The sequence below is a fragment of the Carcharodon carcharias genome, chromosome 9 (genome assembly GCF_017639515.1).
Source record: "Carcharodon carcharias isolate sCarCar2 chromosome 9, sCarCar2.pri, whole genome shotgun sequence".
NCBI classification, from domain to species: domain Eukaryota; kingdom Metazoa; phylum Chordata; class Chondrichthyes; order Lamniformes; family Lamnidae; genus Carcharodon; species Carcharodon carcharias.
In genome coordinates, this window is record NC_054475.1 from 157,527,248 (window position 1) to 157,550,724 (window position 23,477).

Below are 23,477 nucleotides of genomic sequence, written 5' to 3' on the forward strand. Positions count from 1 at the left end.
CTGGGCCCGCTGATCGCACCCACACGCCACCCTAAAAATCCTGCCCAATAGATTCTGATTTCAGCAAGTTCCTCTACTGTACCAGTGTGCTCCTAGCAGCAATCAGTGAGGGAGGGGGAATGATTCCAGCTTTGTTGTGTCTTGGTAGTAGCACTCGTGTCAAAGGTTGTGAATTCAGAGGGAAGTACAAAGACAAACACGACACTTCAGTGCAGTAGTGGGAGAGTGCTGTCTTGTTGGCAGTGCTCTTTATTTGCATGAGAAGTTAAACTGTGGCCCCATATCTCACTCTCTCTCTCACTCTCTCTCTCCCTCTCTCTTCCTTGGCATAAACAATTACATGGTTTTATCTGAAGAAGAGAAAGTGAGTTCTCCCCTGTGTCCTGGCCAATATTTATTCCTCAACCAACACCACTAAAACAGATCATCAATTATTACCACATTGCTGTTTGTGGGAGCTTGCTGTGCACACATTAGCTGCCGCGTGTCCTACATTACAATAGTGACCACGCATCAATACATATTTGGAATATCCTGAGTTCATGAAAGGTCTTTCTTTTACAATTTTTTTGCGTACATATTTGACACCAAGGTACATTGTGCTGAAAGTAAAGATGTTCTAATGGGGAAAATCGAACCTATGATTTAATGCTGTCCCTGAACAGCACGCAGTGAAACTTAACTCTATGTTTCCATGATGACAGCACACATGTAATGTTCAGCCTGCCATTATACCCATCAATTTTTTTTTATATAAGTGAAGAAGCATGCTGCTGTCACATGAATTGATGCGTGGTTTATTGTAGAAATCAGTGGTGCTTTAAAAATTTGTCCCAATTACTCTGCTGTTTCAGACCTGAGACTGTTAACATGTTCTCATCATGGTAATGATAGTGTCAGTAAACCAGTGAACTGAACACAGGATGTATCAATGTTCAGTCAGTCACATTTATAGTGGTAAATTTTTCGAAAAGCCTGACAAGGCTGGACAACTGTTCAAAATGATTGAGAGAAGGGTTGATAGCTTTTGAGCTTACTGACATCCTGACCCTGGGGACAAAGACATTAAAGGACGTTCTGCACAATTAACATGTTTTGATCAGCACACAATTCAGAAGGCTTTGTACAGCTGGCCTGTTTTAAATGGACAACATAGTTAAAGCTTTAATATTTATTTTATGTACTTGTAACCTATGACTGATAATCTCCTAAAGTAAATAGGTCCGAACACTTGTAAGAAATTCCAATGGCTGAAATAATTTTTAATCCCATCGACCTTCAAAAACCTATAAAATAATCACATTTTAGTTTACAATGGCAATTCGATTAATCTCAAAATCTGCATTATCAAAATCAGCTCTACCTTATTTGAACTTCCCCTCACAGTGCCAATTTGAATATAATCTGATGCATGGTAACTGACAGCAATCAAATGACCAAATGCTCCATCCCTCCAGACTGGTTGCCATGTCTTGTGTATAAATGCCCACCATCTCATTCTCACCGGATAACTGAGGAATAGGCAAAAATGACAGGGCAAAACAAAGGAAAAAAGAAAGATTTGTATTTATACAGCGCTTTCGCAACCACTGGACATTTCAAAGCACTTTACAACCAATGAGGTACTTTTGAAATGTAATCACTGTTATAATGTAGTGACCATGGCAGCTAAATTGTACACAGCAAGCTCTCACAAATAGCAATGTAATAATGACCAGATAAATCTTTTTTTGTTGTGATGTTGCATGAGGGATAAATATTGGCCAGGACACTGGGGATAACTCCGCTGCTCTTCTTCAAAATAGTGCCATAGGATCTTTTACATTCACCCGAGCAGGCAGATAGGGCCTTGGTTTAATGTCTCATCAAAAAGATGACATTTCCAACAGTGCAGTACTCCCTCAGTGCTACACTGGAAGCGTCAGCCTTTATTTTTGGCTATAAAAACAAAAAACAAAAAACTGCGAATGCTGGAAATACAAAACAAAAACAGAATTACCTGGAAAAACTCAGCAGGTCTGGCAGCATCGGCGGAGAAGAAAAGAGTTGACGTTTCGAGTCCTCATGACCCTTCGACAGAACAGTTCTGTTGAAGGGTCTTGAGGACTCGAAACGTCAACTCTTTATTTTTGGCTGCAAGTCCTGGAGTCGGACTTGAACCTGGAACCTTGTGACTCAGAGGTGAGAATGCTACCAACTGAGCCATGGCTGACAAGAGGAAAAGAGTAGGTAGACCACCAAACCTTCCCCAAATACTCAGAATTCCTGTTGTCCTCCACCCCCATACTACCCCCACCCTCCCAAAACTATCAAACTATCCAGCCCCCTTGGACAAAAAACAAACGGTTGCAAAAAGAGCTGAATGATTGGCAGGCTTGTGTTTTTCCTAATTCATTGAATATGGGTGTTGGGTGACTTGCTTGGCCATTTCAGAGGGAAGTTAAGGGTTAATGAGATTGGTGTGGATCTGGTGTCACATGTAGGCCAGACTGGGTAAGCATGGCAGATTTCCTTCCCTGAAGGGTGTTAGTGAACCAGACTCAGCAGTTTCAAGCTTGGCTGTCCATTCCAGCAGCAAAGAAGTATCAAGCATTGAGGGGAACGGCCCCATTTTGAGGCTGTTTTGCCCCCACAACTCCAGGCGAGGACATTGAGAAAGAGTTAGTTGAGCTTGCCAAAGCTCCTTTCCCTCAGGACGTCTCAGGAATGGAACTCAAAGAAATTTCCACCCAGGCAGTTTAGACTTAAACCATGCAGAACTTTGCCATTAATAAAGCAAACATTTATGTTGAAGCAAAAATTCTGTGGAAAATCTGTATTTCACAGGCCACAGTGCAGTAGGAAAGAATCCTGATTAGCTACTCTGAATGGAAAATGCAATGGTGTTTGCAGGTTTAGACCAGATGGTCATATCTGAGAGTAAGTTACTGACATTAACTCATTATTCTCTGAAAATAATTTATCTTGAATTTATGAGAAAATGTCCAATCCTTGAATTAAAGTTAGAATTATTCATTGTGGTATGATATATTTTCTTAAAAAAAAACAATTGAAAATAAGATGGGAAGATTTACTTTGTACATATGTCCCAGAGTAATATGATAAGATAAAGTCAATAATAACACAAGCTTTTCTTCCTTTTCCCTAGGTCAAAATCACATTGAGTTTTGTTGTCATTTTTCAAGAGGGTCATTAGACCCGAAAGAACCCCTTACGTATGAATATGTAAAATTTGTAGGAAGCTTTAGATTTCACAATATTGGTGAGTTCAAATTATAATGTTTTACATGCCCTGCTCTTGTTAATTATTTCATGATCAACAAGAGATCAAAAACAATTTAACAGTCCCATTGTGGCTCTTTACTGAAACCGTAAATTATTGAAATAAAATTATTTTTGCCATGAGCAATCTAGATCTTATAAACCACTGGGCTGAATTTTGTTGCAGGCTTCATGTCTCGCATGTCAGCACTGAATGGGGGTCTTCCCAAAGGAGGCCTTCTAATTGGTTGCTACCAAGCTTGCTGTCCTAATAAGGATGGCAGTCGGGCTCTCAATGTTTTCAGCCCAGTCAGAGGTGTGTCAGCTGTGTAGCCCCACCAGGATAGGTCAGCTTTACTAAGGCAGGACTGTGAGGACACCACAATATGGAGATGCCCTTACTGGGCTGCTCAACAGGGATTAAAAAAGCGAGATCTAGACCAGAATATCACGCGATTTTGATGGGAAACTGTTCCAATGGATTGCTCTCGACTGCGACTGTCGCCTCTTGTAAACGTATCCCCCTCTTAAGCAGCATGGGACTTCCGGCTCCGATGGTGCTCTGGCTTCTAGCCTCCATTGAGCTGGTGGCCTCTGTACACAGCGGGGGAGGGGGTGACATTCTGCCGGCGGCAACATGGCAAAGAAGCCACAAAATTTCCCCTAACCTCAACAATTCAAGTTGGCTGCCACCTTCCATGGTGTTGGCAGCTGACCTGCTTCCTAGCCCTCCCTGGAAAAGCTCCCTGGCAATCAGAATGTGTCAGGGAGCCATGCCTACATGGCTGTCTGCTATTTTCTCTGCCCTCACCATCTCCAGGCTAATCATCCCAGCCCTTGGAAAATTCAGCCCATTTTATTCAAAGGATATATCCAGATTTAAATTCAGCTTTTACAGTCAGTGCACAATGTTTTACAATGACAGTCTTGTGTAGGTAATAGTTGAAGCAAAACTGTTTCCCATGTTCTGAAAAGGCATTATTGTCATTCCAGTGCCTATGTCTTCTTGTAATGGCTTTGAATCAGCCATTTCAAGGTCATTTAGATCTGCAGCAAAGGAACAAATCTGCCTTGTGGCTACTGTGCGCCTTGTCATCCCACAGTTTTTAAAGGTAAGCACAATGAACACATTACTTTTTAGACATTCTTCAAATCTCCAGATTAAAAATTGAATAAAAGAAGGAACCTGCTGAGTTCTCCGTGCAGCCCTATTACATTAACGTCACTTTCATTAAAGTGACTTGTTATTTCAGGCTGTATAATGAGTCTACTACAAACAAGAGTGGCTAATTCAATTCCATAATATCCTCTCACGTCTTAATGTGATATCTTTTCTAATGGGGAATGTTTTTCCCAGAGGTTTTGTTTCTTTATTGGTACTACAAGATCTTCCATGATGCTAGTTATAATTACAGAGTTGGTTATTTACATGACTAACATTATAAAGAGTTTTGTTTCTCTGCCATTTACACCCCATAGTGAGTTTGTAGAAGCTCCAGCTGGCATTGGGCTAAGCAGGCAAGTCTCTCTACAACCAGGCCTTGCACTGGTGGTCAATGGCTTTGGTGTTGGGCAGTGGTGACTCATGGACAGCACCTTCAGTGTCCAAGCTTACCACTAAAACACCTCATCGGCTTTGTTGTCTTCCCCCAACATGAATCTGAATGCTCCAACCCTACCACTCTGCGCCCAGAAATACAAATAAAGCTCATCCCACATGTTGGGCAGGATTTTATGACAATGGGGTTTTATGGCCCCACATAAGTCAACGGAGTTTAAAAATGGCTCGCTGCATTTTACAACCATATCCCCACCACGATGGGGCCGCAAAATTCCAGCCGTTAAATCCGAGAGCTTTTTACATACAAATGTGTAAGGTTTGGGGGGAGATTTAGATTTCACACAGTTGGTGGGTTGAAATGGCAACTTTTTAAATGTCCTGTTCTTTTTAATTAATTCAAGATCAACAAGCTGTCTGGTGGTATGTATTGTTATAGGGTACTCTGGGTATTGAAGTATCACAGCTTATAATGCCCATGATACATCTCCATCTCTCTCTCTCTCTCTCTCTTTCTGTCTCTCTCTCTCTCTCTGGTATTGGAGAGGCACAAGCTGATGGCGACACAAATTCAAATCCTACCACTTCAGCTGGTGGAATTTAAATTCAATTAATAAATTAATAATGGTGACCATGACAACTATCATTGATTGTCACAAAAACCCATCTGATTCACTAAAGTCCTTTAGGGAAGGAAATCAGCCATCCTTACCTGGTCTGGCTTACATGTGACTCCGGACTCACAGCAATACGGTTGACTCTTAACTGTCCTCTGAAATGGCCTAGCAAGCTATTCCGTTTCAAGGGCAGTTCGGAATGGGCAACAAATGCTGGCCTTGCCAGCGACGCCCACATCCTATGAATGGATAAAGAGAAAAAAGCACACATGCGCACACTTGTCCTCAAGAGCAGAAACTACCCCAATACCCACGAGACTCCAAATGAAGGCCAGGTCAAGTCCAGGCTATGTACCAAAGAGTTCTATAAGGAAAGGTGGGGGTGAACTTGCTGTAAGTTATAGCACCTCAAATACATGTCCATGTGTTTTGAGGGGTTTCTGTCTCTACCACCCTTTCAGACAGTGAGTTGCCAGACCCCCAACACCTTCTGGGTGAAGAAATTACTCCTCAATTCACCTCTAAACCTTCTTCCAACTACTTTAAATCTATATCCCTGATCATTGATCTCTCTGCATCTAACCCTATCAGCATATCCTTCCAAAACAACTAAAAGTGAATATGTGATTTTCATACATTTATGCACAGTTGTTCCAATAGTATGTCTTTGAAACTGTTTAAATACCTTGATAGTTATGTTTGCATATCTTTGCTACAACAAATATCTACAAAAGGATATAGAAGGAACTTCATCCCACCTCATAGATAAAAACAAAAAACTGCGGATGCTGGAAATCCAAAACAAAAACAGAATTACCTGGAAAAACTCAGCAGGTTCTGTGGAAGGGTCATGAGGACTCGAAACGTCAACTCTTTTCTTCTCCGCCGATGCTGCCAGACCTGCTGAGTTTTTCCAGGTAATTCTGTTTTTGTTCATCCCAGCTCAGTTCATCTGCTACTGAAACTCTCATTCATGCCTTTGTTACCTCTAATTTTGACTATTCCAACACACTCCTGGCTGGTCTCCCTCATTTTACCCTCCGTAATCTTGATGATAACAAAGGTTTTGCTGCCTGTGTCCTAACTCACACCAAGTCCCATTCAACCATCACCCCTGTGCTCACTGGTCTACTTTGGTTCCTGGCCAAGCAGTGCCTTCATTTTATCAACTCTTATCATTGTTTTCAAGTCCCCCTGTGGCCTCGCCTCTCTCTATCTCTGAAATCTTCTCCAACTTTGCAACCCTCCAGTTAATCGGCACTCATCTAATTTTGTTCTCTTGGGCCTCCCTGATTTTAATCGCTCCCCCATTGATGGCCGTGCCTTCAGCAAACTAGGCCTCAAGCTCTTGAATTCCGTCCCAGTACCTCTCTGCCTCTGTACCAAGCTTTTGGTCATCTGACCTAATATCTCCTTAGTGTCTTTTTTTTTCTAGCACTCTTGTGAAGCGCCTTGGGACATTTTAACACATTAAAAGCACTATATAAATAAAGTTGTTGTTGATAATTGTAGTTTGCACTTCAGAAAAGTTCACAATCCTAAGGCCCCGGTAAGTTTGACAGTGATCACTTCTGATGATAGGTTGTTTTTAATGCAGGAACTGTGCAATGTGGAAGAATCATGTGAAGAATTTACATCACGGCATAGCTTAGAGTGGAAGTTCCTATTCCTGGATCACAGGTAATTTACCACAATCCTTCAAAGCCCTATTGCCTGTATCCTGGTTCCAATAGTATCCTGTCCGTATACTGTTTCTAAATTTCTGCTGCTCATATCTTGTTCTCAAAGTTCTTCTGCTCATTTCCAACCCCAATATTAATAGGTACTGTGCAGATTAACTGTTTAAAAAAGAGATTAATAAAAGTCTGACTATGAACGGGGTGGAAGGTACAAGTGTACTGAGATCATCAAATACACCAAAGAACATTAAGCTTCCTTTAGTATTGGAGAAGGGGAAAGGGGAAACAATACATAATGGGCCAAACTTCTAATCTCCAGAACTTCGGAGACCAGGTGTATGACTGAGATGCGTGTTGGCACCCTGTGGAAGCCCCGACATGCGGATCTACGTGGGAATAGCCTGGGAAGTTTCAACTTCCGGTGGGCAATTCCCCTGGTCCCAGGACCCTCCTTGAATGTCTCTGACTCTGAGTTAAAGTCGAAGACTTTGGACAGTTCCAATGTATTTAGCTGAGTAATTATCCGGAAAACATTGGACAGATCAAAACAGTCTAACTCCTGGGTAACTCCAGAATTCACCCCCCACCAATCACTCATACTGACACTCTAGACTATACCCCTGACCCTACCCCCCATCCCGTTACCCTCCAGACACCATGAAACCCCCCAACTCAACGATACCTCCCCCAAATGCCCCCCTGACCTGACCTGAATAACCCCGAACCTGACTACCCACTCACCCACCTACACCCTCCCCAATCCAATTACCTATTTACCCACCTAACTAGCTACGCACCTCCCCCGCCTACCCGTTTACCCACTTACCCACCTCACCCACCTATTCATCCATTCACTCACCCCATACACTCACCCATTCACTAACATCCATTCACTAACATCCATTCACTAACACCTATTCACTAACTTTCAGACTGGACATTTAAACTTACCACACGGCTGCTCATGTTGCAAAAGGGGGCATGACTTGTCTTCCCCCAACACTACTGTGATCAGTTGGAGTTCCCCAGCGGACTCTGGGCTCTGCATTTCTGGGGCATCTGGGTTCAGAAGACCCCAGTAGAAATGCAGGGCTCGGGCAAATTTCTGGATGCAGCAGCAATCCGATGATGATGGTCGCTCCAGGGAAGATCCTGGCCAACCTTGCTGGAAAAGCTCATCAAGCCAGGCTACAGTTGTGGAGAGGAAAACAGGCAAAGTATCAATGACCTTTCATCAGAATCAGAGGAAGGGGGTGGTCAGTAGCCAGTCAGCAACAGAAACAGCATCAATGTGCATTTATGTAGCACCTTTAAAAAAGCAAAATGTTCCAGGCTACTTTAGAGGAGCAATATCAAACAAAAATTGACACCGAGCCATTAGGGCAAATGAGAGGTAAGTTTTAAGGAGTGTCTTGAAGGGGGAAGAACTGGTAGAGAGCTGGAGAGAGAATTCCACAGTTTAGCACCTCAGCAGTTTAAGGCATGGCTGCCATCGATGGAATGATTAAAATTGGGCTGGTCTAGATGCCAGAATTGGAGAAGCACAAATATAGTTGTAGGTCTAGAGGAGGCTACAGAGATAGCAGAGAGTGTGTGTGTGGGGGTTGGGTGGTAGGTGGGATTGGAAATTAAGGATGAGAATGTTACAACTGAGGCATTGCCTAACAGGGAAGCAATGCAGGTTATCAAGCTCATGGGGTGATTGGCGAATGGGACTTGATGTTAATGAGGTGGAGCAGTAGAGTTTTGAATGACCTCAAGTTTATGGAGGATAGAATGGGGAGGCTGGCCAGAAGCGCTTTGGAATAGTCAGTTTAGAGATAACAAAGACATGGATGCAGGTTTCAGCAGCAAAAGAGCTGAGACAGAGGTGGAGACAGATGATGTTATGGAGATAGAATAGATGATCTTAGTGCTGGCTGAGATATGTGGTCATCTCAGTTGGTTTGCTCTCAGACTGTCGTGAGGTAGACTGATGGAGTCAGTGTCTTGAGAAGCTGTTGGATCAGGGGCCAAAGATAATGGCTTCAGTCATCCCAATGCTTAGTGGGACAAAATTTCTGCCCATACAGTTAACAAGCCATCTGACAATTCATACATAGTGAAGGGGTTGAGAGAGAGATGGTGGTGATGGTTGGGAGTCGTAGCTGTGTTGGAATTTGGGGTATCAGAGCACCGTATCGACCAGCTGCAAGTTTCCTGTCAAACATGGTCTTCATGTTCCAGCTTGCCAATCAAAGACTAGGCATCTTCTTCTTTTCATTTCTTTTATTTCTTCCGTATGTGTGTTTGCCGAATGTAATAGATTTCATCCACTTGTTGAGCAAAGCTCCAGGGACCCATTTAAGCAGATGGATTGAGGTGGGTCAGCATCTTACTAATTGGGAGCTGCCTGACTTGAGATGAGATGTGGCTGACCAGTGAGACACGATGGTCCCTCCCACCATCAGAGACCCATTCTCCACACCAACCAAGTCGGACTGATCACTTGAGACTTGCTGTCTCCTGTGTTGTGTTTGTTTCATCTTGAGTTGGGGTCCAGATGGGGTTTCTTTAGGGTTTGCTTGTTACTGTAAGGAAGCTATCATTAACTGCTATTCATAAAAAACATTCTTGTTTATTTACAGGTCTATGTACATCCCAGTACTCTGCACGAGGTTGTATTTCTGCTTCTCACCAGATCTCAGTCTCTTAGTCTTGTGACATTTCATCATAATTATGTCAGTATCAGATGCTCCTGATGTTAACCTGTTACTCTACACCTCCCCTCAAGTCTTTATCCCAGCTATATACATACTCTACATCTCCCCCAAAAGCTTTTATCAGAACTATATACTACAGTGTTAACGTTCTGCAGCTTTAGCTCTTCAGGCCACAAACCTGGGCAAAATTTATGGAGACTCTGGACTGGCCAAACATCAGGGTTTCCCCCTTGACCTCTCCAGTCAAGTTCAAAGGAATGCAAAGCACCTTCACCAGGTTGCAGGAGTTGCCAGAAAAATGATATATTTGACATAACTCTGGCTTTGAGCTCCACTCCAGATTTTTAGTTAGGGTTTACTCCTTTGACCATCAACTCCCCTGCAGAATCCCAAGGCAGTGGAAATTTCCAATCTCAGCTGGGAGCTTGGTTCATGAGTGGCAGGGCATGTCCAAATGGCAGTGGGCCTGCACACTGCATGTCTAGGGGCCAAAATCTCGTCAGAGTTCCTCTGAAGCTTTAGCCTGAGGTTGCGAGGACCCAATTTCAATGTATTGCCACAAGGAGGGACATCTGAGGATTGCCGATGGAGAGGCTGTGTCCTGACAGGGAGTCACTTACGCATGTGGCTCTTTTTCTCACATTGCTGACTTGTCGGCTGAAAATTAGAAGCAAACTAGCACACAAAAGTGTCAAGCAAGCTAGATTCATCACATCAATCGACTGGTAGCACAACCAAAGCCCGAGTGGCTCATTCATTAGTGCCCATGCGTCTGGCCAGAAGACCCCTGGTTCAGGACCCTTTCAAGGGCTTATTTGCTATGGTAGTCCTGTCCACGCAGATCAAATCCTTGCTATTATTTGCACAGCTGAATTACAAAAGATGTCACCTCCCCAAGTCAGGTCAGAGTCTCAAGACCTCTGGACCCCCATATTTGGACTCTTATCAGCTCGTGATCATTCCAATGCCAAACTTGAATAAGCAAGAAAAAAAATATGTGGCTATTTTGTCCTGATTTTACCCACACCTAGGGCTCTTGGATTCTGCTGATGTGTTTATCTTTTACTTTTCATACAGCGACCAGCTTTCTGCTGAACGTTTCACTTTTACAATTTGGTCCATGAATAAGGCCCAAATCACAATTTCCTATCAAGCCGCTTTTACGCATGACACATTATAAGCAGGAATTAAAGAAAAATTCAGTATAAGATTTAATTTGACAATGAAATTACAAGAGTGTTTAGTCAGTCATAGGGCAGAATATTGCCCTTGGCAGGGGGGCTCGACGGGGGCAGACAAGAAGCTGACTGCTGCCCATGATTGGCACCGCACTGCAATTTCATGCTGGCAGGCCAATTAAGGCCTGCCCAGCGTGAAACGCGAGCGGCAGCGCTCAGCGGTGAGGCTGAGAGCGAGCGGGCTGAGCACGAGCTTCACGCGTGCACGCGAGTGAGCACTGCATAATCTCCCTGAGGCATGGTGCTGCCTCAGGGAGATGAAGAGATATTTTTTTAAACATAAAGAAAATGAAAATGTAATAAAACATGTCCCCTCGTGTGACTCTGTCACATGAGCAGGGACATGGTTATTCATGAAAAATTAAAGTTTTTATTTTATTTTTATTTGCTTTTCGAAACCTCATCCCGCCCCGTGGATGAGGTTTCCCAAAATTCACCTGCCCCGCCAACCGTTAGGTTGGACGGGCAGTGAGAAATTTACGGTTAATTGATTACTTAATGGCCTTAATGGGCCTTTGAATTGTCGGCGGGCGCGCTGCCGACCCCGGCCCACACCCACCGACCGGACTATCGCGTGACTGCGCGTTGACATCGGCACGCTCGGCCAACACCAATGCGCGTCATTTCATGCTCGAGCTGGTCAGGTACATGCCCGCCCACCGAGCGGCAATTTCTGCCCCATAGTATTTAAGTTAGTTTTCATTAATTAGCAAGAGGACTCAATGTAGGGTTTTCTCAGGATTCTTACAAGCGTACATGTGGAAATTTAGTGCTGTGTTCTTGGATGATGTCGCTGAGGGTGGAGAATGTGAATAGGAGGGGCCCAAGGATAGATCCTTGGGGGGGGGATACCAGAGGTAACAGTGCTGGAATGGGAATAGTAGCCATTATGAATGATTCTCTAACTGTGAGTAAATCACCACGAATGGAATCAGGCAAGTGCAGTGCCAAGCTGCTGAATAATGGTGGAGAGGCATTCAGAGGAGGATGTTGTGGTCAACCATTGAAAAGTCTAGAGTCTGATAAAGGAATGACAGTTCATCCTTGTCACAGTCACATAAGCTTGAAAAAGTAGGATGTGAGGATAGGTGAATATTCCTGATAGCCTTAGGAGGTCAGTGTGCATCTAAATTTTTTGGCAATTAGTGTGTACGTAAGCTTCTAGTAATCGGCGATATCTAAACCTTCAGCAATCAGGGAACAGCTATGCAGAGCTTTCCCTCAGGAAATTAAATGGATGAGCTGGAATCCATGATAGGAGTTATAGGATATTGCAAAAAGAGAGAGCTTGATGGACCCACCAGCCCTCCTCTTGTCCTCAGTTTTCTAATATTCTAAAGTGGACAGCTGCTGACTTGACATGTTTAACACAACTGTAAAACAATTCAATCAATCAGGCGAGTAAATGTTGAGCAAAAACAGAAACAGAAATGCCTGGAAAAACTCAGCAGGTCTGGCAGCATCGGCAGAGAAGAGCACAGTTGACGTTTCGAGTCCTCATGACCCTTCAACAGAACTAAGTAAAAATAGGAAAGGGGTGAAATATAAGCTGGTTTAAGGGGGGCGCAGTGTTGTTGGAACAAGAAGCCAGTAATAGGAGGAGAGGTGGAGATAACCAAATGTTGGTAAATGTTGAGAATGGGTCTGTTTTAGCCAGCCAGGTGTTGGAAAAGTGGGACAGGTAAGGACATTGGTGCATGGCTCGTACCTCCAGCCACATAGTTAGTATCAATACAGTAACTTTTTCACGTGCAATAACATATGAATCAAAATGAGCAATATGGCAATGGTCTTTTGACAGGTGCAGATGACATCATAGAGGAATGGTCCATTTTATGGGAGGGATTGAGTGGAGGAATGATTCATTTTATGGGAGGGACTGAGTGGAGGAAAAAGCCATTTCTCCAGATACCTTCACTGCACAATATGCCCAGATACTGTAAAAATGGCACATGACATAAACTCATGCAGCAGGTTCATAATTTTGAAATAATGGTTCACACAAAACAACAGTTGTGTCACACATTTAAGTTGGGAGGACAGCCAGGTTGTCAAACCCGATTCAGTCAGGCAGGCTTCAGAGTAATTGAGCCTCGCCAAACAAAGTCAGTCTGACAAGCCTTAAGGGAAAGAGCCTGAAGAATGGAAATGTCACGGAATTAGAAAGGGCAGCTATGCGTAGCTGTTCATTGACCTGTGCTGCCCTTGGCCTGGCAGTCTTCAGTGGAGGAATGGTCCATTTTATGGGAGGGGTTGAGTGGAGGAAAAAGCCATTTCTCCACATTTAACCTGCAGGAAGATTTGCATTGCTACATGCCTATCACAACCTCAGGCATCCCAAAGTGTTTTTACAGTCAGTGAAGTACTTTTGAAGTGTGGTTACAGCTGTAATGAATATCATGGAGGAAAATATCAGCAGTGGAAACAAGGAGAAGAAATTAACCTATTGCCACAAATCAGGGTGGAGGCAAGATGGAGCTGGTGGGGTGGGGGGTGGGTTAGAGAGAGGAGGGTTTGTTTCTGCTAAATTATTACATTGCATATACAGTGTTTGTAAAATGTCTAGGTTAGGTTATGTTAACTATTTAAAGAGAGTTGCTGAAAAATAATTAACTCAATGTCATATTCAAGACGCTTGAGGGAAAAGGTAAATTGAACCCCTGTTAATATATTGGGGATTTCTGCACACTGGAGAACTAGATGATACGGTTCAAGGTTAGGGTTGGGAAAGGATAGGGACACATTAGATTGAATTACTTTACCCAACAGGTGGTGAATGAATGAACTGATCAGAGAGGCACAAGGAACAGGCAATGTGGAAACATTTAACTGCACAGATACCTTAATTAGGTAATTGAGAGGTATTCATTTTGTGACCAGCCAAATGGACTGAATTATATTTTCTGGTCCTCCACTTTACTCTTGTTCCACAAGCTGTGAATGAAGATTTCAGTAGTTAACAGTCTGCGGCTCCTCCAAAACTAATGTTCTTCATGCACCTTGTTCCTCTTTATCAGGGCCCCTCCAATTATAGGTTACTTACCATTCGAAGTGCTAGGAACATCTGGCTATGATTACTACCACGTTGATGACCTGGAACTTCTAGCAAGATGCCATGAACACTGTAGGTGACTGGTTGTATACAATAGTGATATTGATCAGTGCATGATAGCCTACTGACATTTAACCCCTTACTTGGGACTAATAATTAAAATTAAGTATGAATAAACTGCACTTTGTGCGGCATTCACTTAAATTTATGTTTTGGACTGTTTGGTTTATCTATTTGCGTAATCAGTGTGGTGAATCATGTGGGAAATTATAATTTGCACCCTGTAATTTGTTATTCTATTAATATAATTTGATCATTTTGGATTTTGTAAGAGATGTTTCACAGCAGAGCTGTCTAACCTCTATCCTGTGGTTTCCAAACCACACTAAGCCATGCCTAGAACCCAGGCATCTCCGTTCTATCTCTACTTACTTTCTATTTCCCTTTTCTGCTTTGCCCTGTTTGAAATGTTGTGAGCCTGGCCGTTTGGGAAAGGATTTATTCTCATTGTTGCTTTTCTCTGGCAGACAAGCCGCAACTCTGTACACCAAAAATTGAGATGCCAGAGCAGATCTTGACTTACTTGAATAACAAGTCTTCAGCCTGTTTTACATCTCTCCTGACTTAAAGGCACTGAAAATAAAAATAATTCAACATTTCCGTCACTTGCTTTGTGCTATGGTAGAATAAGTCAAGATCTACCCCATAGACACTGATTAATGAGAACATGGATTAAACCTTTATAGGGGGGATCTCCCCAGGTCTGTAACCAGTTACTAAATGAATAGAAGGAAGATAGATGGGCTCACTTACAAGTATTCTCTCTGACCCACCCAGCTTTCTAATATTTGCCACACTGAGGCCATCCACTCCTCATTCACATGATTCCGAAGCTCCATGCTTCTCACCTACATAGTCAAGAAAGACATAAAATGCTCACAGAAGGATTTACCACAATGCAATGCTCTTACTCTATGGCCCTCAACAGTCCTTGAAAATTGAATATTCTGTTTCAAATCCAGCTCAAATTGATGAAATGTTATCCCACCTGCAGGTTGTAAGCATCTTTTTGTGAAATGAATATGATAAGGTCCTGATTCAGTTTCTCATGGGTGAAGGCCTGGAACACAAAACTGATTCATTAATTCAACACTTGGTCAGAGGGGAAGGCTAGTGTGTGGGTGATGACAACATGAGGTGGAAGGATGAGTCTATTCAGGCTTGCGTGTAGTGCTGGGTCTTGGCTGCGCCCCTCCTCTAAAAAGAGGGAGAGGGGCTTGTCGGAGGGGGGGAATGAGAATCAACTGACAACTAAATGCTAAGGCACCCTTACCTTGGATCCAGATTGTGAGCTGTACCGGCCCAGAGAATAGTTAGAATGTGAAGCTCACATGCCGCAAGGAATAGTTGAAGCCAATAGTGGATTAAGTCAAGGGGAAGCTAGATGAGTATGTGAGAGAAGAAGGAATAGAAGGGTATGCTGATAGGGTTAAATGAAGAGGGGTGGGAGGAGGCTTGTGTGGAGTATAAACACCAGCATAGACCAGTTGGGCAGAATGGCCTGCTACTCTGCTGAATGCAAAAATAGAAACAGGAATAACTTAAAACAAAGGGCATCACCATCCACAAAATGGAAGGAAATGTATCTTTACTAAAATTTAACGTTGTAACTTGAGATCAATATATCATGGCTTGTCACTTACATTTTTGCTCATTTCTGTGCAGTGATGCAGTTTGGGAAGGGCAAGTCTTGTTATTATCGTTTCTTGACCAAAGGACAGCGGTGGATTTGGCTCCAGACTCATTACTACATCACCTATCACCAGTGGAATTCCAAGCCCGAGTTTATTGTCTGCACGCACACTATAGTGAGGTATGTTTGCTATGGTTTTAGTAACGCGATAGAGGGAAGCAGTGGCTGCAAGTCACACTTTTTAACATAATTTTTTTCCTTTCCAATGCCCCTGCCTAAGATTAAGAAGAATATCAAGCTTGAGGACATCATTGGCTGATATGCAAACTGCAAAAGTTTTATCATCAGCAGAACTTTCCTCAGCAAATGTTGTCTCATCTTTAAAGTCCAGCTTTTTAAGTCAGTACTCTCTGTCTCTTTCCTTCTTTCTTTCCACCATTGCTAACTTTTCCCGCTGGAGATCAAGCTTTCGCATTTCCATTTCTTTTTGAAATAATCTCTCTTTTTCCCTCTCTTTTTCTGCTGCCTCTAGTTCCAGTTTTTTTCATTTCCAATTATGTTTCCTTTTCGTTTGCTTCCAGTTGAAGTTTTTTCATTTCATTTCCTTGTACAAATTCAAGCTTCTTAATTTCTAACTGAAGACTCACTACCTCCAGCTGTGACTCACTAGTGTCAGGTATCACTTCCACCTTTAGACGCTGTGCTATCACTTCAACTATATCTGCTTTCTTTGCCTTTACAGGTAACCTCGACTTCAACTTATCTGCCAACTTTGTTAACTTACCCTTAGATACTTTTTGCAACCCAATCAGAGTTTTATTTCTGCTTCCAAAAACATTATAGCCATGGATACAGCCATTTTTGCAATCTCAACACTTTAAAAATCCCTCACACCAACTCCTGAATTCAAATTGCTTCTTGTGCTCATAACCGTAAAATTTACCCACTCCAAATCAATCAAGGAATTTCAAATATCCCACAAAGAACCCCAATTTGTTATGATGTGGCAGATGATGTGTGCCAGGCAGATCAAATCCACAAAGGAAACATGATCACGCTATCACAACGGTTTTGCAATTTGTATTTATTTTGAAACACGTACCCTGAGTTCAGAAGTAATAAGTCCACAAGACTTCAGAGATTTTTTAGAAAACTAAATTAAACATTTATTAACAAAAGGAAAGGTTTCAAGCACATACACAGGTCTACAAATTACTATTATTATAACTACTAAAACCCTTCATTAATCTGGCTTCCAATTGCACCCCATTAAGGCAATAGCAAAAAACTAGATTTTAAACAGATCCAGGCAAGTCAACATAATACCCTGGGCAGTAGAATTAAAAATGTCTTTTCCCAGCTTCAGTTTCTGTAGACAGCAGGCTCTCACACTTCTGTTTGATATTACAATGCCTCCCCTAAAACATACCTCCATCTCCTTTATACATGTTCCTCCTTTTTAATGTAAATTGCATTGTTCCCATATGTCTTTTGAACTTTACCTTTCTCATAATATAAATATTTTCATGGTGCTAATATAGTCAATAATCTTTGGGCAAAATAAACACACTGCTTAACCTAGCTTCTCTGGCTAGGTGTAACATCCTACAATCTCTTTGAAATTCAAATGGTCCTGATCTATCTAAAAATGCAAATTCTCCTCACCTTACATTCGAAGACTTCAGCCATGTTTACATATTTAGCATTTCCAACCTAGCGTCCTTTGATGAATCAAACCCTCCAGACTAGCTGTCTCCAATTCAATTAAATCACCCCCGCCACACACACAGAGAAACTATCCAACCCCCACTATGTTTACAATAAATCACAATAATATTATGAGAATGATTATACTTTCATGACATGAGCAAAACTGAGGACGTTCTACAGAAGTGCACCATTTCAGTAAAGGCCATGACCTTGGAACTTAGGATAGAAACATAGGAACATAGGAGCAGGAGTAGGCCATTCAGCCCATCAAGCCTGCTCTACCATTCAATACGATCATGGCTGATCACCCACTGCAATGCATTTTTCCCCACACTTTCCCTGTGTCACTTTATGTCACTGATATCTGTCAATCTTTGCTTTAGACATACTCAGTGACTGAGCTTCCACAACCCTCTGTGATAGAGAATTCCAAAGATTCCTAACCCTCTGAGTGAACAAATTTGTTCTCACCTCGGTCCGAAGTTGCTTTCCCCTTATTTTGAAATTGTGTCCCCTGGTTCTAGACTATCCCTCCCCACCATCAGCCAGGGGAAACATCTTATCTCCATCTACCCTGTCTGTAGGCTGGTTAGAGGCTATTGTCAGATAGGAATCAGTGGCTAAATCCTTGAAGAAAAGGAGCTGAAATTGTACCTGAGGATGTTCAAAGCTTTGAAGGACTTTGTGGCTGAAATTAATGACATAAATGCTGAGTGGACAGTAAATCTGTGCGATCTATCTTTGCTGTCTCTGCTTTTTAACGTGTAACTTATAGTTTATATTGAGCACAATTTGTCTGTTAATTCATGTCTAATTTATGTTGAGTTGGATTTGATTGTTAAGGTAAAAGTTATTAAAATCCACTGGTTTTCTCGTTGGGGTTGTTCAGTAAATTTGGTTCTTTTGGGATAATAATGGGATAATAACACCATGCTCCATGCTTTTAGTCGTCTAGGCTCTGAGCACTAGAATTCCCTCCCTAATCCTCTCCACCTTTCTCCTCCTGTAAGACATTCTCTAAAGCCTATGCCTTTGACCCAGTTTCAGCTCACCTGCCCTAATATGTGGCTCAGTGCCAAATGTAACTCTGCTGTGAAACTCCTTAAGAGATCCTATAACATTAAGGGTACAGTATGCATACAAGTTGTTGCTTTAATGTCAAAATGGAGCATTCACATAAAAACTTTCGGGTAAATTGAGAGAAGTAGCATTTATATAATATCTCATCACATACTCAGAATATCTTAAAGTCCCTACATCCAAATGAATTATATTTGAGGTGCTGGGGTCACATAAGCAAACATGGCAGCCAACTTACACACAGCAAGATCCCATAGACAGCAAGCTGCCCGAAACACCAATTAAACTGTTTCTCTGGTGTTGGTTGAGAGTTGAATTAGGAGAAATTCAGAGAAGGTTCACTCGGCTGATTCCTGGGATGAGGGGGTTGCGTTATGAGGAAAGGTTGGGCAAGCTGGGCCTGTATCCATTTGAATTTAGAATGAGGGGTGATCTTATTGAAACATATAAGATTCTGAGTGGGCCCTGGCAGGGTGGATGCTGAAAGAATGTTTCCCCTTTGTGGGAGAGACTAGAACTAGGGACACAGTTTAAAAATAAAGGGTCTACCATTTAAGACAGAGATGAGGAGAAATATTTTTCTCTCGGGGGGGTCATGAGTCTTTGGAACTCCCATCCTCGGACAGTGGGAGAGGCAGGGTCACTGAATATTTTTAAGGCAGAGGTGGATAGATTCTCGAACCACAAGGGAATCAAAGGTTATCGGAGGTAGGCAAGAGAGTGGTGTTGAAGCCATAATCAGATCTGCTATGAACTTATCGAATAGCGGAGCACACTGGAATGGTCGAAGGGCCTACTCCTGCTCCTAATTCGTATGTATAAATGTTGGTCATGATCCAGATAATTTCCCCCTTTTCTTCCAATAGTGCCGTAGTCTCTTACACTCAGCTGACCAGTTTGTGTGCCAGTTTAATGCCTCGTTCAAAAGATGGCACCTCTGACATTGCAGCAGAAGTATTAGCACAAATTATTTTCATGGGGTTTTGTAGCGGATTGGGTGAATGCTGGGGTGCTTGAACCCACATACCTCTGACTCAAAGGCCAGAGTGCTGCCAACTGAATTGGTGACCCTTCCCAAGACATAAAGTTACAGGTAAATAGTCTGTGATTCAAAATCAACAACTGCTGCTTTGTTTTTAACAAGAAATACGGTAGGGAGAGCAAGTAACTCTTTTTCAAGCAAGACAGATCAAACAGGCAGCTGTGTACGAATCAAAGTACTTATAGCACCCTCTGATGGTAGGAAAACTCATTGCAACCTCACACATTTCAACAATCTCATTCTAAGGAGTTGATGTCTTCAAGGCATTTGTTTTTAATGAGTTCATTCCCCCCCAAACTGAAGTTGAAGGAGAATGCCTTAGAAATAAAAAAGAAAACAACACACACTTCCACAATCACTTTCACCAGATGGTATTTAGAACCAAAAAGCACTTCACTGCTACCAATTTACCTCACTATCTCTCACCAAGTCTCTCACAGACTTCTCCACCTGTAGCTTCTGAGGACCAGCAATGTTAACCACCCCGACAACAAACTCAAACCCTACCATACGTAAATTTGGCAAACTCGATGGGCTTCATATTGAAAGGGCTGCCAAGGCAGGAACGAAAGAAGGAGAAGGACTGCAATTTCCTGCTGTCAGCCGGCTTGCCAGTTTGCTGGCATGTCCCCAGCTCATTGGCCATTATCGAAGAGGCCGGTTTTTGGGAGGTGACAGCTACTCACACTCAAGTAGCAGGTAGCCGACTGAGCCCCTTAAAGGGCCTGTCATTTTCCAGATGGATGTGTGGCCGCAGACTACCCCGTGGAAAAGATCACCCTCCACAATGATGGTCTGACAGCCTTTTACTTTATTTAACCTTTTTAAAAAGTCTTCATTTGTGCTAGAACGGTTCCAGGGATGAGGGGTTTTAACTATAAGGTTAGGTTGAAGAAGCCGGGTTTGTTCTCCTTGGAACAAAGGCAATTGAGGGGACAGGAGTTTACAAGATTCTGACAGGTTTAGGTGAGGTAGACAAAGAAAAACTGTTCCCATTAGCTGATGGCACGGGGACCACGGGACACAGATTTAAGGTTTTGGGCAAGAGACGTGGGGAAGAGGTTTTCTAAGCAGCAAGTGGTATTGACCTGGATCTAGCTGCCTATGAGGGTAGCAGAGATAATTGAATGAAATTGGATGCGCAGTTGAGGAGAATAAACTTACAGAGCTAGGGCGAGTGAATGGAACTGACTGGATTGCTTTTCAGAGAGCTGGTGTAGACGTGACAGGCCGAAAGGCCTCCTTCTGTGCCATTATGACTCTATGGCACCGCCACCTTGAGGTTCTCTCTTCTACCTATGTCAGCAGCAACCACCTCTGACATTGGAGCTGCTGATCTTCCAGTGCTGGACAGCCTCCTATTGGTCCTCCAGCCCCGGTGGGGTGGGGGAATTGTCTGCCATCCTTAACTGGATGGGACCCCCAGAAGCGGCCAATTACCGTACAGTGTATAAGTCAACCTTTGAAGCCTCAGCAAAAACAAAAATACCTGGAAAAACGGCAGTCTCTGCGGAGAGGAACACAGTTAACGTTTCGAGTCCGAATGACCCTTCAACAGAACTGATATTTTGAAGCCTCAAAATATCTTTCCAAAAATGGAGATAGACTTGTATTCCAAGTATAAAAAAGTGAAATGCCGCTGTTGGTTTCGGTGGTCACCATTTTGAAGTGTGAAAAAATATAACACCAGTAACTCAAATAAAATCAACGTGACATAAGAACTTAAAGATATATTTTTAATGAATGGAATCTACGAGAATACCCTTAACCACAAGCAAAACATTTTAAAAACATCAAATTTATTGGGTGGAATCATCCCAGATATCTGCACTAAGTGCTGCAGCGGGTGAACGATGTTTTACCTGCCGGCCACAATGGCAGCTTTTTACGCTGCATCGTTCCAAATGCCACGTTAATTATGCATCCCCAGGAAACGCGCCTTTTCCAAGGCAGGCGGGCCCTCATTCACCCACCATGCCATCACCTCGCCGCTTCATCATGCCGGGCGCCATATTTACTGTCCGGCCGCGCGCACACACACACCTCTTGGTGCTTTCAGCCCATGAGGGCTGCAAAGAAGACATGGCCCTGAAAGGTAAAAAGGCTGCAGCTCCCAGGCTCAATGACGTGTCCATCGAGAGCCTTGTGGATGCTGTGGAGGCTGGCCGTGATGTCCTCTAACCCACTCAGGCTGCAGGATAGGCAGCAACATCGCTAATCCGGTTTGGGAGCTGGTAGCAGTGGTGGTCAGCGCTAATGCCCTGCAAACGAGGACAGCCACCCAGTGCCATGACAGGACAAATGGTCTCATGTGTTCTGCCAAGGTAATTCACTCTTCTCATCACTCTCAACTCACACACTCACAAACCCTTTACACATCCACAGGGATCTCACACCTCAAGGGACAACACCACTAACTCTCACAGACACCCTCACATCTCCATCAGGCTCATACCCTCTCGAGCTTGCATCCTCATCCTGTCCATGGCTCCGCTCACCACACAAACATTCCACTCAGTGCCATGTGTCCTGCTCACACTCCCTCTATCTGTTTTCATGCAGCAAAAGGCTTGCTCACATCAGTAGGAAGAGACCCTAGACTGGGGGTGGAGGGACCCACATTAGGCCCCTTGCTCATTTTGAGAATTGTGCCATCACGTTGACTGGCGAGGACATGGACTATACCTGCGGCAATAGTGAGGTCGACGGCGAACACCCTCGTAAAGGATTCTGTACCACATCATCCCTTTCTTAACGCAACTGTGAGTGCTCTCTCTCCTGCTTTTGACTCTGCTGCCATGCACTAATTATCACTACTTTGGTTCACAGGGAGCTCTGCCAAGCAACCGACATCTTCAGCCAGCCAGTCCCTCAGCTCCATCCAAGGCCTCGCCTCCAGCCAAGAGGACACCTCCTCCATTGAAGGGCTGGAAATAAGCAGCCTGGAAGACCTATCACGGTGTTTACCCATACCCTCCACCAGTGCAGAGACACACACTTTGGTGGGACCTAGATCTAGAGCTTGGGTTCACAGTCTGGTGGTCACTGCACCGACACTTGTCTGCAGCGGGATGGGGCAGGTTCGTGCGAGCTCCCAGGCACTCGGAGAACTGCTGAGTTTCAGGCATCTGTGAGGTCCGAGTCAGATGACGAGACTCTAGATTTGGCCTTCCAACTCATGCTGGAGAGTCAGCAGAAGTCCCTCCAGGTGCTCCTTCCCCTCAAGGAGTCAGGCCGGGGCCCCTGAGCACCCGAAGGGAGGAGGGGCGGCAGCTGGACACCCCTGGGTCATCCACTCAGGAATCTCAGGGTCTGTCCTCTCCCTCCGAGTCCCCATTGGCTGTGAGGCCCTCAACCTCGTTCTCTGTCACCACAGGGGGATCAGCTGACCTTTCAGAGCCTTGTGCAAGCACTCTCCCACACACACGGATCCTTCATGTTTCATACTCACCTCAAAGTCCTAAACATTTTCAATGCTGCCTGCTAGGGTTCGCTATCAGTTGTCCGTTTGAGCTGACCTGCATCTCCAGCCACCCAATGATCACGCTCCCATGCAGCACCTGATCTCGCCCACCACTACTGTCGTTTCACTTTCGAATTATCTAGCATGGTGGTGACACAGTATTTCATTCACTCCCCCATCTTTTCCCCTCCCCCATTTCCCCCATTTCCCCCATTTCACCCATTTCCTTCACAATTGACCCCCTGGCATCACCTTCCATCTCCCCTCCATGACCTACCAGCCACAACCCTTTTCCTTCGGGGATGTCCAGGTGAACGTGCACGTTCCCTTCCTTCCCGAAAATCCCACCCCCATCCACTTGCACCTCCCCGACCTCTTTCCC

The 23,477-nt window shown here is 43.7% G+C and overlaps 1 protein-coding gene across 1 annotated transcript in view; it reads left to right on the forward strand.

The window, feature by feature from the left end:
- npas2 (neuronal PAS domain protein 2) overlaps positions 1 to 23,477 on the forward strand; it is a 78,011-nt gene that overhangs the window by 20,107 nt on the left and 34,427 nt on the right. The window contains exons 6-10 of the mRNA XM_041196195.1: positions 3,149 to 3,262; positions 4,255 to 4,373; positions 7,034 to 7,116; positions 14,073 to 14,179; positions 15,833 to 15,980. Of these exons, the coding sequence (XP_041052129.1) occupies positions 3,149 to 3,262; positions 4,255 to 4,373; positions 7,034 to 7,116; positions 14,073 to 14,179; positions 15,833 to 15,980 (571 nt within the window). The remainder of the gene's footprint in view (positions 1 to 3,148; positions 3,263 to 4,254; positions 4,374 to 7,033; positions 7,117 to 14,072; positions 14,180 to 15,832; positions 15,981 to 23,477) is intronic.